The sequence below is a fragment of the Drosophila ananassae genome, chromosome 2L (assembly GCF_017639315.1).
Source record: "Drosophila ananassae strain 14024-0371.13 chromosome 2L, ASM1763931v2, whole genome shotgun sequence".
NCBI lineage: Eukaryota > Metazoa > Arthropoda > Insecta > Diptera > Drosophilidae > Drosophila > Drosophila ananassae.
In genome coordinates, this window is record NC_057927.1 from 196,256 (window position 1) to 211,293 (window position 15,038).

Genomic DNA, 15,038 nt, shown 5'->3' on the forward strand with positions numbered 1-15,038 from the left:
ACCCATCAGCCATCAGCCATCAAAACATGACCAAAAAGAACCCCCATTAAAATATATAAAATTAAAGAGATTAAAACCTTTTCAAAAATCAGTAAAACAAGTAAAAGCACAAAACAAGAAACGGGAGTAGTGGCAAATTGTTGCTAAGTCGAATGAATTTTATTGGAGGCAGAATAGTATTTAAATTGTATACACGGACTCAGAAAAGTAAAATATATATATATTTACACACAAAGTCGTCGGAATCCTCTTAGGACGCTCGCGATAAAGTTAATTGTGAATTTTATATGAATTTATATATATTTATGTGTTGGGTTTTTAATTTTGAGCGCAATTTAAAGGCTAAAGGCATTTGAACGCTAAAAGGGCGGAGCGAAAATCAATTAAGCAGGTTGCAAACCGCGGAAGCCAGCAGAAGGATTGTTGGAAAAAGTGATAGCTAGGATAGATAGTCGAAAGATAGCCGCCACCGAGTAGCGGGCTAAGGAAAAGGTTGTTTAGTATCGAAAATAAAGTATAAATATTTACAAGAAGAGGAACCCTTCAAATAGCAACATATCAACATCAAAGATCAAAGAGAAGGCGCGCTGTAGAAAGGGTAGAACAGAAGCATTGAAAACAGGTGGATATTTACCGGATAGCAAGTAAACAATCAAAGCCATCAGGTTTTAGAGGAGCGAGGACGCACCATCAGGCGTGACAAAGTCAATTTGTAATCTATAAGCACAGATCGTCAATCAAAGGACCCACTAACCAACCAGTCTCTCAATCTCAAACGATATTTTAATAGTAGCTCCCATCTCTGTAGGTAAAGTAAGAATTAAAGTTTCTAGGGTTAATAGGAGGGATCGCCGGGTCTAATCAATGCCTCGATCGACAAGAAATCGCGTTTTGACAATCACACGAAATTAGCGTATTTCATATACACATCTTCGCAGTAGCCGTTGAGCGATATATAGGATTTATATACACTCGTCGTATACATCTCCTCCACAGCATATATTTATAAAGAGAACTTTTGCTAGCTTTAGCACTCTACCTTTATTCTATGACAATCTCTAAGACAACTAACCACTCCTGTAGACGGAACTCTGAGGCTTAGTCAATCGTATCAACAATCTACAATCAATCTACAATCTACAATCAATCAAAACTTTAAACAATCTTTAAACGGTTTTCAAATCTATATATACAGATCTACATTACTAATAATCCACTACCAGTAGTGATATATCATATTAAGCATATTAGGAGTTAGAAGAAACCCTTAAATACCGCTCAAAATCAAATAAACTCAGTAGACGTAAATGTTGTTTAGGTGTCTTTCCAAGTCCACGACTAGTTGAAGCAACAATTTGCGTAAAGCTTAACGTACACAATTGGCATAGGCAGTGTTTCCAGAAAGTAATTGGCATTGTCTCCTAACAGTAGGGCCGCAAGCATCATACCCCAAGCACACAATACCACCCTGCATCACTCTGCATCCTCCTCGACCCAACGACCTAATCTAAACCCGGCGAGAAAATACCAAACTAAGTCGACGTTATCACGAAACTCAAAACTCGAAACGCGCCACAATCACGGATAAATAACCACGGGAAAGCAAGTGAAAATACAGTAACAGAGCAGAGGAGTTCTTTAATCAACATTTGTTGCCAATAAACTGTCATCATTGCCGCGTTAACAGAAACCACGGCGTCCGCAGCGATTGCAGCGCTCAGTATCAGCAGCAGCTCCCAAGCATCGCTAGCCGCCAACGCCAACGCCAACACCAACGCTAACTCCAGCTCGCCAGCCACGCCCATAACAGCGCCGCCCGCACCGTCAGCGGTAGCAGAAGCAGCCACAGTCACAGCTTCAGAGCCAGCGCCCGGGGCAACGGTAAAAAGCGAGACCATCGCATCCGAATCGGCCGAGTCCTCCCCTATACAAGACTTAATCATGGTAAGCGCCGCTTAATCAGTCGTCCTAAACCCAATTAAACCGCACCCGTCAGCCCAATCGAAACCGAGACATCAAAATTAGAATTGCAATATTAACACCTACCTCACCTGTGCAATAAAATCAAACAGAATTCGAAACCTAATCAGGAACTGTATATCTCGATGACCACCTTGCCATATAAGAACCTGTTAACTACTATGATATGTAAACCATGAAAGCAAAGATATATTGAACTTGTACAGTTACTATGCTAAATCCTAACTAATTTTTGGTTACCTCTCCTTCTGCCATAATTAACCTAACTCTACCCTAATGTAACTACCACTTTCGATTTAAAGAACCTCTTCTGATGCAGGGTTTCCGGCGTCCAATGGCTCGGCATGCTTTTGTTTAATTATAGGTTTGAACTAAGACTATTTATATTTAGTTAATTACTGAACTAGTTTTCGTTTGAAGCCTTTGTATATAGTTTATTTTTAAGTTCGCTGCCGGTCCAGCCATTGGATCGAATCGAGTCTAGGCCGGACCTGTGATCCGGAGAGTTTCTATCTCTTTTAGAGCTGCTCCGATTGCGGGAGGGCCTGGATCTTTCGAAATTGGACAATCCTCTGTGCTTTCTGTCCCCGCCGCTGTCTCTGCCTCTGCCTCTGACTCTATCCCGCTTTCTGGTCTCTACAGTTCCTATCGTAGACTACTATCCACTCGTAGCGCTCGCTGACTCTCACTGCTCTTCTCTTTCTGTCACTTAAGCCTTCCTCTATCAGTCTTTCTATCTCTGGCTAATTTGCTCAGCTATCTAGATCTCGAACCCCAAAGTCTAACACTATCAAGCCTCCTGTAGCCCACTCCTCTTCTGCAGCTCCCAGAACACAGCTTTATGATTTTAGAGGATCAAGCCCTGAGGGACACCACTCGACACTCTACTCGACACAATATTCAGTTCCTTGCATTCCTTTTTTATGATTTTTTGGAGAAACAGATATCCAATTCAAAAACCAAACTGAACCCATAAACAAACAACTCGCCAGAAAACGAAAAACGAAAACAACAAAAATAATATAAACCAACCACGCACAGCAAATGCAATTGTTGCACGCACCGCCGTCCACGCATCCGCATCCACATCCGCATCAGCATCCGCATCCGCAGCACCCGGTCACAGCCGCCGCCGCCTACCAGGCCATGCAGGTGCATCAGCATCAACAGCAGCAGCAGCAACAGCAACAGCAGCAGCACCAGCAGCAGCACGCGGTCTTCCACCAGCAGGTTGCAGCATTTGCCGCACAACAGCAGCAGCAGCAGCAGGCGGCGCAGCAACAGCACCAGGCGCAGCAGCAACTGCACCAGCAGTTCCACTACCAAGCCCAGGCGCAAGCTCAGGCCCAGGCCATGCTGCAGACGTACATGCAGTTGCAGGTGAACAGTGCGGTGGCTGCCCCCGCCACGCCCACCAAGCCGGCACAGCCCTCGCAGGTGCCCGTGCCCGTACAGGTGCCCGTCTCCGTCTCCGTGCCAGCCGTGCCGGCGCAGTTCTTCGCCGCCCCGAGCACCCCGCTGACGATCATTCCGGCGGCGGCGGTGGCCTCCTCGGCCATGTTCGCCACCGCGGCCACCCCCACCTCGGCGGCCACTACACCGACCAACAATGTAAATAATACAGTTAATCTATCTGCCGTAACTAGAACTACTACCACTACTACTAAGAAGCAGCCGCCGGCAGCTGCGGCTGGGATCCTGGGCGTCGACCCCGACGGGTTGGGACTGGGCTTGGGTGCCGTTGCTCGGGGCGAGAGTGGTGCCTCCCTGCTGGGGTCCGCACCACTGCCCGTGCACCCTCTCCCGCATCTCCTCCCGTTGATTGGGGGCGCTCGCGGTTTCAGTAGCGCCAGCAGCGGCTGCAGTTCTGCATCTTCTGATTGTTCTATGCCATCGCCAACTTCACTACACTTATCTTCTCCTAAAAAGGTTTGTGTGTTCACTAAGCGAAACTCTAAACAACTCTCCTCTCAGATCCTAAGTTTCTTCAGTCACTCTCGTGCCGAGAAGTAGAAGTTAGCTGCTTTCCTTTTTATTTCCGCCCACTAACACACATCTGTACCCACCCGCTTTGCTTGCCATTCGAACTGTCATCTCCTGGATGTCACCAGAACACTCATCCTCTCACACTGTACTGTACTAACTCGTAGACTCGTAGTTCTTATTTGCTGATGTGCTCTGGTTGTTGTAGTACCCGTAGTTTGCAACTCGTGTTTCGTATTTGTTTGACTGCCACCCCGATAGTCGTAAGATCATTAAGTTAGCCCTAAGATACCTGTATGCTAGAATATAGTCTCAGTACCGAATCTCCAAATAATTATTTGTCAATTTTAAGCCCTTTGACCTCCGCCCTTTTCAGCCTTTGCACCGTACATTTTATTTCTGCCACTATTACGTTATTATTGCAGCCATTAGCTGTAGCGCCTCGGAAAAAACGAATGCATTATTGAAGAAAATGGTGCAATCCTTACTCTCATCACACTTTTATAAATTTTTTATTTAAATTGATGTCCCCACCGTATCCCCACTTCCAGGTAGTTAAGTGCAGATCTTTTGGGTTCTCCTAGATTGTGAAAATGAGCTGACTCGCTGCATATGTTAGCAGTCATAACTATCGCGTTGCGTTCATTAACTGCAGTTGTTTGGCCTGCACTTTCGCCTGGCCGGCCATCTGTTCCACCTCCTGTTGATCCGACCGCTCCTGTCGCGGCTAGCCCGGCTCCTCCGAGCCCATATTGATTAGCTGGCGTTGAAAATGTCGCTGCAATTTGTTAGCAAACTGCCTCCTTTTTCGCTTGCGCTGCCCCAGCTGTGGTCGCAAGTCAAACAAACGTGGCCCGAGCTGGGGGCGGTGCCGATTCCCGATTCTGCTCCCCACGGTCGTGTTTCGCCCCGGCTTTGTGTAAGGTGTCCTGAGCCCTTTGTGTTGGGTGTCGACGGTGCGTGTGTGTGCTTTGTGTGTCTTTGTGTTGTAATAGGGAAACCACCGCCGCCGCCTGCCACATTTATTATCGATTTATCGCGGCACACAAGGTGGAAAGGTGGAAAGGAGCCGGGCAGCGCCTGCCGTTGCAATTACCCCCGACTCTCATTAATGTTTAAACTGTACTTAAATGACTCTATTATGAGTAGCCCTTTCCCCGCCTCGCAGCCTTCAGCATTAAATTATCTGTACCCGCTCCCATCATGCATTATACATTAGCCCGGTTCCGAATGTTGATTTTAGTTTTTGCCATATTTGGCTTCGTGTAATTATGGCCGTCACACGGCAGCAAAAAACGGCTGTGTTTTAATTTTATTTTGTTTCAACTTTCCCACCTGCGTTTGTGGTGGAGCCACCGGCGGCAAGCTACATTTTGGCAAATATTTTTGTCAACATCAATGAGCGACTGGCTGCCGAGTACAAGCTCGGTTCCGGGGAAAACAACCCCAAGGTGCTAATAAAGACCGCGAACAAATCCCACAAGCCGCCACACGATAAATAAGGATATTGACAATAAAACATGAAAGATTCTCCGCCGAGGGTAAATAGAAAATTTTTCAAATTAGGAGGGCGCCGGGGGATTTCAAATAAGTGTGTTAGGCGGCAGAAAGTTCGCGGGCCAGGCCGAGGCATAGCGTGGCAAGTGTAGTATGAACTCACTTTGAAGTGCCGGATTCGGAGTCAGTCAGGCTGCACTTCCAATAATACGCCAGTCGCCACTCGGCAGTGCTGACGGCCCACGGCCCACGGCCCTCGGCCCTCGGCCAACTTACAAAAGCACAAATAAACTTTTTAAATTTAAAAATTCATCAAACTTTCAAGCCGACCCCGGCCAAGTCAAACAAATTAGATGAGCGACGGGCGCGGAGAGATTGCAGGGAGAACGAGCCAGATAATAATACAAATACGCATTATGTACAAAGAGCACATAGTGTACACTGTATATATGCGTAAAAAATTACATTAATCCGTAATCGAAAAACTTGACTCCTCGAACACGGTGCAAAAGTTTTCACGGCGCCCGCCGCGCCTCGAAATTCGTAATAAGCGACTTACAAGCACAGCATGAAAAAGTGTTTTCCAACTACAAAATTTCAATTATTTGCCGGTTCACGGGGGTTGTCCGGCAATAAAACAATTTAAAATTTAAATGCACCGAGCACCAAGTGTCCCTTTTCCTTGTCCTTGCCACCATGTCGCCCCAAAAGCGTGCCAAGAAATGGGACAAGCAATATGTTGTCCAAAATAAGTGGGGGCAGAAGAACTGGCGAAAGAACCGCTTCGTGCTTGCAACAAATTGAGATGAGAAAATAAAATTCAATAAACTCTTGTTAAGCACGCAGCGATGGAGGTCGCACGGGGGCAGGGCTCAGCAGCAGGGATCAGCAGCTGCGTGCTCGGGAGCAGGACAACGTTTTAAATATTGACAGCTTCGAAAAGAAGCCTGTTCGTCATACCTACCCGGAGTGTCTCCGTCACCGTCTCTGTCTCCAATGGCATCCCGATGACGAGCCTGCCAAGTAAATAGATATATCAACCCCAGAGACATGTACACCAGGCATTTTTGCATTTATCAAAAGCCGGGCGCCGGGCACCGGGCCCTGGGAAGGCAGGGACTCAGCAGGGTTGCGTGGGGCCTATGTCGAAGGACGACAGGACATGATGCCCGAGCATTGTTATGATTTATCCGGCCCGCAATCGATTTTCGTAGCACACTTTTTTGGGCAGGGAAGATGTGCCTGCTTTCCAATCATAGCGGCACCCACAATTGCGCTAATCAAAGAGCTTTCGGTGTTGGAGGATTATGCGAGGACCCAGTTCTCAATACAGTGGGCGCACAGGTCCTCTCCGGCCCGAATGCGCCAGGCGAAACTTGGGCTTTCAAGCTCGACAGTCGGCTTTAGAATCCTAGGCCCACTGTGAGCCTTTTTGAAGGTCTGCTGTTGGTTTTTCTTGCACTCTCCTGTCGTTGACAAATAAATTAAAAAGTTATGACTAAAAACGTTTCTTTCTTGGCAATGGAATGAAATTTGTGCGCTCGGACAGCGTTCAGTGCTCAGTGCTCAGCGATGCCGCTGGCCAAATTTAAATTGCTTTTGTTGCGCTTTTGTAGTTGTTGTCTGGTTGTTCTCGCTGGAGCTCCTGCCACTGCTCCGACTGCTGCTGCTCCTGCTCCTGCTCCTGTTTCTGCTCCTATTCCCACTCATCCGGCGGTTGCTGATGATGATGATTTTCCTTTTTGCAGCGCAAGTTTTCTTTGTTGTTTGCACAAATAGTTTTGTCGCCAACGCGCTTCCATAAAAATGGTGCATATTTTCTTTTGAATGGCGCGGGAAAAAATCTGAAAAAAATCAAATGCGAAACTGGTGAAAGTGTGTGCAGCTACGAATTAAGTTTGCCGTTAAACGGCCACGGCTAAGCGCATTAAGAAAAGTTTTTGCATCCAGTGGCGGGCACTGCCATACCGTTCTCGGTTCTCTTTTTCGACCAAAACTTTTTCAAAATCATTAAAAGCTTAAATGCGGCGACCAGCGCAGTCTGGAATATGAATATGAATATTGAATGTGTGCTGGAATGAGTGACTGAACTAACTGAACTGAACTGAGCCGACGGAGACCATTAAAAGCGACCCTTTTGCCCTTCGCCCCCACCACACCACGCCACACCACACCACACCACATCGAGCTTGTAGTTTTTGGAGTTGTAACTTTGGCTTTTATGAGCGCAAAATATTTGCCCTCCAGTGCACTAATCCACCAAGCACACCAGGATGCTGCCAGAATGGAAAACTAGCAGTGTGTGGCATGTCAGCGTGCGAGCTCGAGTGGGGGCACAACCCCAATTCTCCGTCCCCGATCCCCCGACTCGACCGACCCTGGGCCACTCACTCAAACTGAAGGCGACAAACTAACTTATTAATATGCAATGCACACTTTGTTGCAGTATTAATTGCAATATTAAATTTCCACTAATACTCGCTTAGCAGGACTTGCCTTCCTGCCACACTGAACGAAAAACTGTTCTGAAAGGGCAAAAGCAAGTGCCTGGTTGGACTATTGTCATATTCTATGCACCAGCCATTGGAAGCACCATTCCCTGATCCCCTTGCTGATCGGAGTTTTTTCCAGTGTTGGCCAAAGCTTGTTCTGCTCGAAAAGTTTCGCCGCAACTTTTAGCTGAGTAAAGTGAGTAGAAAACACCTAGAACCAAGTAATTATTACATGTTTACGTGCGCCAGGACCGCGTGGGCCCAACCCCAACTCGCTCCTTCCTCGAACTCCACAACGTATCCATTCCTGCTCCCCGGCAGGATGCGATGTGTGTGCGAACCGGCTTCATTCGGCATGCGGCACGAGTGCGCTGAAAAGCGATACTAATGATAAGTTCTGCTTGCGAGGAGAGTCCGTCACTGAAATGAACTCAATTTGCTACGTTTTACATTACCGATGCCACGGAACCGGTGAACCCAACTGAACGGACATCATTTCCATACGCGCACGTACGGAGAGCGGGGGCTGGCGGGAAAGCCAGTCGGCAATGGTGCGGGGCTTTCCGAGTTTTCGTGCTCGGTTGCCCGCAGCTTGATGTATAGTACGCGGCTGGGGAAATTCTGAAATTCTGCGTCTGGCAGCTGGAAATTGCACTTCTACGCAGCCCCTATACGGGGCGCCGAGCGAACCAAATAAAAAATGCACGTGAAATAAATGTTTGAAAGGAGCCGGGGCACTCGGCACTCGGCACGCGGTAGTCGGCACTTGGCACTCCGCACTCCGACATCCAATCCAGACATAATGTTAGCTCAAGTTTTCTGTTAACTAAATTTACACACTCGCACTCGCAATCTGGGAGTATGCAACTGATTTCATTAACTGCAGTTGGAGTTCGAGTTCGGTAAACAGCCCTGGGAGACCCCCAGTTGGCTCCTCCAGTTCTGCAAATTAATTTGTTGAAAATAAGTTGCGCCGGAAAGTTTTTCGTGTTTGTGTAACACACTTTCGGGCGCTCCTAGCTGATTAATAACCTCAGACGCAGTCTGCGTAGCCTGTAGCCTGTAGCCTGTAGTCCGTGGCCTGGCCCTGTCTTATTATTATAATGCAGAAATGTGTGTCAGGTGACTTCGGAATGCTGAATTATGTACTAGACCTTTAATGGCAGTCGTTCCTGGTGCAGAGTCCTGGTTGCTGTGGCGGGCTGTGACACATCCCAATGACTAATTCATGGCCCTTGGGCTAACGAGGTCTGGCTTGCTCTGGCAATTGATTAAATGCAGTGCCAGAGCCCCATTGTCACCTTTTGTCAACATCAAATTTTCCGCTAGTTTTATGTGCATAAATGCAAATAGCAGACACCAGAACGGAGAACAGAGCGCCGCCCGGAGGCGGACTGTTGATGAGTTGTGCAATTTCCAGCCAGAGGCGCAGCAATAGGAAATAAAGAGAAAATGCTGCCATTGTCGCCTGCCATCTTTGGGCTCTGCTCTCGCCTCTCGACCGATTTCCCAGACATCAGCCGGCGAACAACCCCTTTTCCCACATTTCTTCGCAGCCGGAAAAGCGAAGCGAAGACTGCGCTTGATTGTCTGTGTAAATGCGGCGCCAATTTTTTACGCTCATAAATGCAGGCGGACCAGCAAACCGGCAAGAGCAAAAGCGACTCCACTTGCCACTTTCCACTCAAGTTCATTGTATTTGCATGCGCCTACCCCCTGCCGACTGCCAACTGCCGGCTGTGCTGCCATTTTTTGCTGTTTCATCATTCTCATCAGCAGACATTGCTCATACGCCACGTTCTTCCTTTCGTCAAGTCAACAAAAGCAAAAGCAAAAGCTGCAGTTCATATAATTTTTTGCCCATGCTTTGTCCGAATACGTTCTGTTCTGGGCTAAAACGTTAACAGTATTTTCAGCATTTTCGAGACAGTTTGTCATAATTCCATAGAATCTACTTGGAATTTTTTCTCGTTTGCGTGAGCTCCTTCTGGCTTCTGCTCCGGCTCCGGCTTCGGCTTCGGAGCTTCTCTTTTGACGTTTTATTGTGTCAACATGACAAATCGTCAAGTGTCAGAAGGAGCAGCGGCAGCGGAGGGGCTCGGGAAGATATACGGCTTCCCTTATTTAATTTCAAGGTGGTCTTTAACGGGCTAAATGGGCGTCCTGATGGGAATGCGGGGGAAGTAGATGGGAACTCTAAATAAAATATTGAAATGCACAGTAAGAGACGGAAAACTAAATTGATTCACCCAATCTTGGGGGATATTATTTTACTTTTCACTGGCAGCACTGGATTATCAAATGGACTTTATGGACTTCTGCCCTACAAGTTACCCTTTTCTTGCAGAGGGCCCCGTATTTCAAATGCTCCACTTTTTATCAGTCCGGCCATAAATTCCATCGCTCAATTACAATATTTCGGCCTTCGTATGCAAATTTATGAGTATTTTCATTTCGATCAATTTACTCTGCTACTATTTCCCCCCTACGAGCCATGTGCGAGGCTGGTCCATGTCTGTGTGATTGTCGGACACCTCGGAGGAGGGGAAATTTATTCATTGAGTTTTTACAGTCAACTACACACCTTCTCCTGAATGCGGTTGGCCGTCGCCATCATCGTGGTCATCATCCGCATCCGCATCCTCTTCCTTTGAGCCGAGCTTTGCTCCTTCCTCTGACGTAATCATTCATACTTCATCAAGTTGACCCTTCTACAGGGCTCGATTTTCTATTCAGACTCTCCGACTCTCCGACTCTCCGACTCTGCTCTGCTGTCCTCGCTTCATTGCTATGCAAACTGCTCCCAATGGCTACGTTTAATGGTCAAGTGTGTAAAATTGCATAGCAAATCGTTGGGATGGTTGGTGGCACTGGAGTGGGAGTGGATTGGGGGTGGAGGTGGTTGGCATGTCTCAGGGATGGCAAGGAAACGAGTCCTGAACCATTGCTTTTAGATAAACATCTTTGCCATCTGTTTTCGTTCCACTTTGCTCAAGCTCTCTGGGTTCTTGGCCGTCCTGTCCTGCTGACTGACTGAGTTACATATTGATGTGATTTACTACTCGTGTCTTTGGGGCGTTCTCTCTGCGTCCCCGGAAAATTGTTTTGGAATTCAGTTTTGAATCGATTGTCCTTGTGGCATGATATACACGCCGGTAGAGCCGATTGGTCGCACATTTTATGCCTCTGATTGAGGACCAATTTGGACTTGTTGCCATCGTTTTTCCGGGGGCCGTAAAGTGTGCGAAAAATAAATTGAGGCTCCACCTGGGATAAACGGTCTTCCGCACTGCCACTTTTCCCATTTTGACAGAGCCTGGTCTTTTGAAATATTAAATACTTTTTTGCCAGAAAGAGGCTCTGCTCTTGAGGTGGATCGCTGTCCCAACTAGCTTCTCCATCAATGAACTTCCAGAAACGCCCGACAGCACTGCTGTGCCATTGTTGATTTCATTATGATTTCGATTTGCATAACCATAACCGAATGCCTAACAACAATTTGGCACTGGCCCCCACGGTCCAAAGCGGTCGCCAGGGACTCCTTTTCACTGTCAATGGGGCTCGAGAAGCGGACTCGGTTCGTCATCGTCTCTGGGCAGGGTAGGTGTATCAATTTTGGGGCCGCCTCACATTTCATTAGCCTGTCAACATTTGTGTAGTCGACAAGCCTGTGATGGCCATGTCTTTGACACTTCAGCCTGCGGCGTGCGCTTCGAACGCAGTTGCCATGGATGCGGCTTCTGCTCGTGCTTTTGAGCTCATCTCCCCCCTGTCCCCTATACCCATGACCTGACCCCAGGCCCAGCCCCAGCCCTGCCTCGTCCTGTGCTGTGCCTTAAATAGTTAAACTGCTTAGCGAGTGTCTTGCGATTTGCAGACTATGCCACATGCTCCGGTTGCTATGCAAATCAATTTTGCCAGCCGGCAGAGGCTGCTCTGGCCTTCTATTTGCGGAGCAGAGCGGAGTGGGCGGCAGTGGGTCCCGAGTTCGGAGTTCATTAGTATTTTGTTTAGTTAACTTTAGCAAGGCGGGCTTTTGAACTCTGATACCCAGATTCTGTAAACGCTTTGTGTTCACCCGGTTAATTTGTTTTAATTGCCATAATTTTGCCCTGCTGGGCCGACTGCCGCCTTGCCTTCTGTCTGCTTTGATTTTCATGTAAATTTAAAGCGCTTAAATTGCGGCGGGCACAAAGAGGAGAAGGCGAATCAGGGCGGCCTGGATGGAGAAGGATGAGGGTGGAGGGCGGAGGGCTCAGGTAACGAGCTGTACAAAACAAAATCCTTTTTCAACAAAAGGAGTAAGGGAAATCATAAATTTTGCCCAGAAGCCATAAAAGTGTTCAGCTTGCTTCGTTTGGGAGCTGAAAAGCAAATATGCAATACGCTTGCTATCGATATGCTGAAATCTATGCTCCTGCGTCTGCTCCCGCTCCTTGTCGATCTCCTGCTCCTGCCCCTTTTCCTCTTAATTTTTTGCCTAGACAAAAAGAATCTCCGGCGCACGTAAGGAGCTCGGAAAAGAAACCCCTTGGCCAGAGTATTTTATTCATTTTTTGTGCCACACACTCGCTCGCACACGCACACCCTGGCGCATTATCAGCAAATGGTATTAAGGGTGCCCTTTAAGTATGCAACAGTTTTGGCTCCTGCTGTTGCTGATACTTTATTTGGCTGTCTTTTTGGGGCTTGTTTCGGTGTGGCCCTGCGGCAGACAGCGCCGAACAAAGGGCAAGGACCAACAGGCAGCCAATTAGGCGGCCAAAATCTGGTTAACTGTTGCTCGGCTCAGCTCGGCTGGCAGCAGTTTGGCAGCCAGCCAGCTAGCTCCTCTTTACGGCAGTTTAATAGGCAGCGACTAGCGAGTAGCAGCTCCCCGACTGATAGATAGGTCAACGCATTAGGCGAATCGTAAACGCTGGAAGTTGTTTCGGCGCATTCCCCGGCCACTTAACACAAATGATGTTGATACAGCCGATAGACGGAGCGCCCTCTGCCCCCGCTCCTACCTCGACCACCGCACATAAACACACACTTTGCCACACGGCGCCATTGTTGTTATGATTATTATGGCTGTTGTTGTTTGTGGGCGCCTTCTGGAAAACTTGCTATTTTTCTTCGGATACTTTTCCAGCCTCCCTAGAAAAGTCGTTCAGCGTTAAAAGCAAACCCAAAAATGTTCTACAACTTTTTGTTTGAGTGTGCGGGGTGTGTGAGGGGGTGGTGGTGGTGGGGGTGCTGTGTTGGAACAAGTTAATGTAAAAGTATTTTTATGCTTTGAAAAACATTTGCCCGGCCAAAAATTATAAAGAGAATAATATGGGGATACCGAAACCCAAACCCAAAGCGAAAGGAAAAGAAAACAGGAGGCAGAAATAGGCAAGCGAAAGGAAAGTGGCAAGAATCTGTGGTTCTCGTTGTTGTTGCAGTAATAAAATCAAACAAAACAAGCAGGAAGGTAGCGGGAACAAACTCCAGCCAAAGTCGGACGATATCCTGCGAGCAGGAGCAGCATCATCAGTGCTGAAGTGGGGGATTCCCATACAACCGACGGCAGTCAGTCGGCATCATCGTCATGGATCAGCCGTATACGGCTCCGGCTGTAATTTCGTCATGGGCACCACCACGGGCACGTGTGTATACTGCCGGGCGTGTGTGTGTGGGTGCGTTTGTGCTTCACAAGATAAATGTCTATTTAAATTGTCCCCGTCGCGTTACTAGCCAAGTCGGGGCCTTTGTCGATTCCTCAATGGCACGGTCATGGCAGTGCCACTTGACAGCACCACCCACTCGAACCACTTGGGCACGGGCGGGCTCCCAGGCTCCCCGGCACAGGGCTCCCAGGGCAGGCTCCCCCTAGTTAAATCTTTATTGTTATCATAATTTGCTTTTATCCGTGCTCAGAGCCTGTCTCATGGCAGGTTACCTAACCAAAGCCGGGCCCATTCATTCCGCGCAGAAGGAAAAACAGGAGCTGAACTGAAACCGAACCAAACGATGGCCGGAGTTCACATTTTTATCGTAATTGTTTTCTCCTGCATTCTCCCCAGTCCTGCTCGCTCCTGCCCGCTCCTGCGACACTGAAAAGCGGCAAAATGGAGCGTAAATAGCACAGGGCGTAATAGCTCTTCTTCTGCCAGGCGTGCTTACCATTTTCCCGCCTGGCGCTGCTCCTCTGGCTATGCAAATCAATAAAAGTTGATAATTGAGATTTCTTTAACAAGATTTCGGGTGTCACACTGACGAGGGCTCCTGGCTGCGGCTCCTGTTGCTTCAGCTCCTGCCGATTTCCACGAAGATGGTGAAACAGATACCGGGTGGAAATATTATCGTCGCAGGCAGAGCTCAGTCAGCAAAAACGCTACTTTCTAGCCGTGTGCCAGTGACATAAATTATAATTAGATTGGAGCGGGAGGCCTTCAAAAATATGAGGCACAATGGGAGGAAATCGATGCGTCGTTAAAGGAATCAGAGAAAGTCTATATCGTACCATAATTAGATTGCTCATTAAGTGTTTTTCCGATTATTCTTATTCTTTTTAAATAGACACCCCACTCTGTGTGTTATTTATAATTTGAGAAATGTCCACTCCCCCACTCTCACTCCAGTAATTGTCGTATGAAATTCGATATTGTGTGCTTAGATTACCCAGAGATTGGAGTAATTATCCAATGTCTTGGGCTTAAGCCAGACCGACTGCGCCTCACCACTAAACTAACTTTCTTTTCTGTTTTCTTTCAGGTAAGGATCGATGAACAATTTATATACAAACTGAACTATCTGGTAAGCGATGCGATCACTCACTACCCACACGAGTCACTCACTCAGGTGAGGGCAGGCACAGAAGACACTAGGGCTGCTTGCTTCTAAACGGTCTATACACATTCCAAAAATATTAATCGGAACCTCACTCTATAACTCTATTTCCACGCTAAGTACAATATCCGTTTCAAAGCAAACCATTTCTTAGGGCTTCTGTATTATATGGGGAAGGGATCCTATCAAGATCGGGGAATACATACCTAAAATACCTAAATGTAAGCTACATCTGGTCCTGGTCCTGGACCAGTCAGCTTCCCTATCGTT

General features: G+C 47.5%; 1 protein-coding gene across 14 annotated transcripts in view; it reads left to right on the forward strand.

The window, feature by feature from the left end:
- LOC6500286 (polypyrimidine tract-binding protein 1) overlaps positions 1-15,038 on the forward strand; it is a 134,916-nt gene that overhangs the window by 55,465 nt on the left and 64,413 nt on the right. The window contains exons 3-5 of one of the 14 annotated variants that reach the window (XM_032454207.2): positions 1,429-1,944; positions 3,022-3,591; positions 14,694-14,735. The exons of 9 other annotated variants lie outside the window; for them this stretch is intronic. In XM_032454207.2, coding sequence (XP_032310098.1) covers positions 1,942-1,944; positions 3,022-3,591; positions 14,694-14,735 — 615 coding nt within the window. In that variant the 5' untranslated portion in view covers positions 1,429-1,941. Of the gene's footprint in view, positions 1-1,288; positions 1,945-3,021; positions 3,592-14,693; positions 14,736-15,038 lie in introns of those variants that run through there. 4 more of the 14 variants (XM_032454211.2, XM_032454205.2, XM_032454242.2 and 1 more) reach the window with 4 other exon arrangements.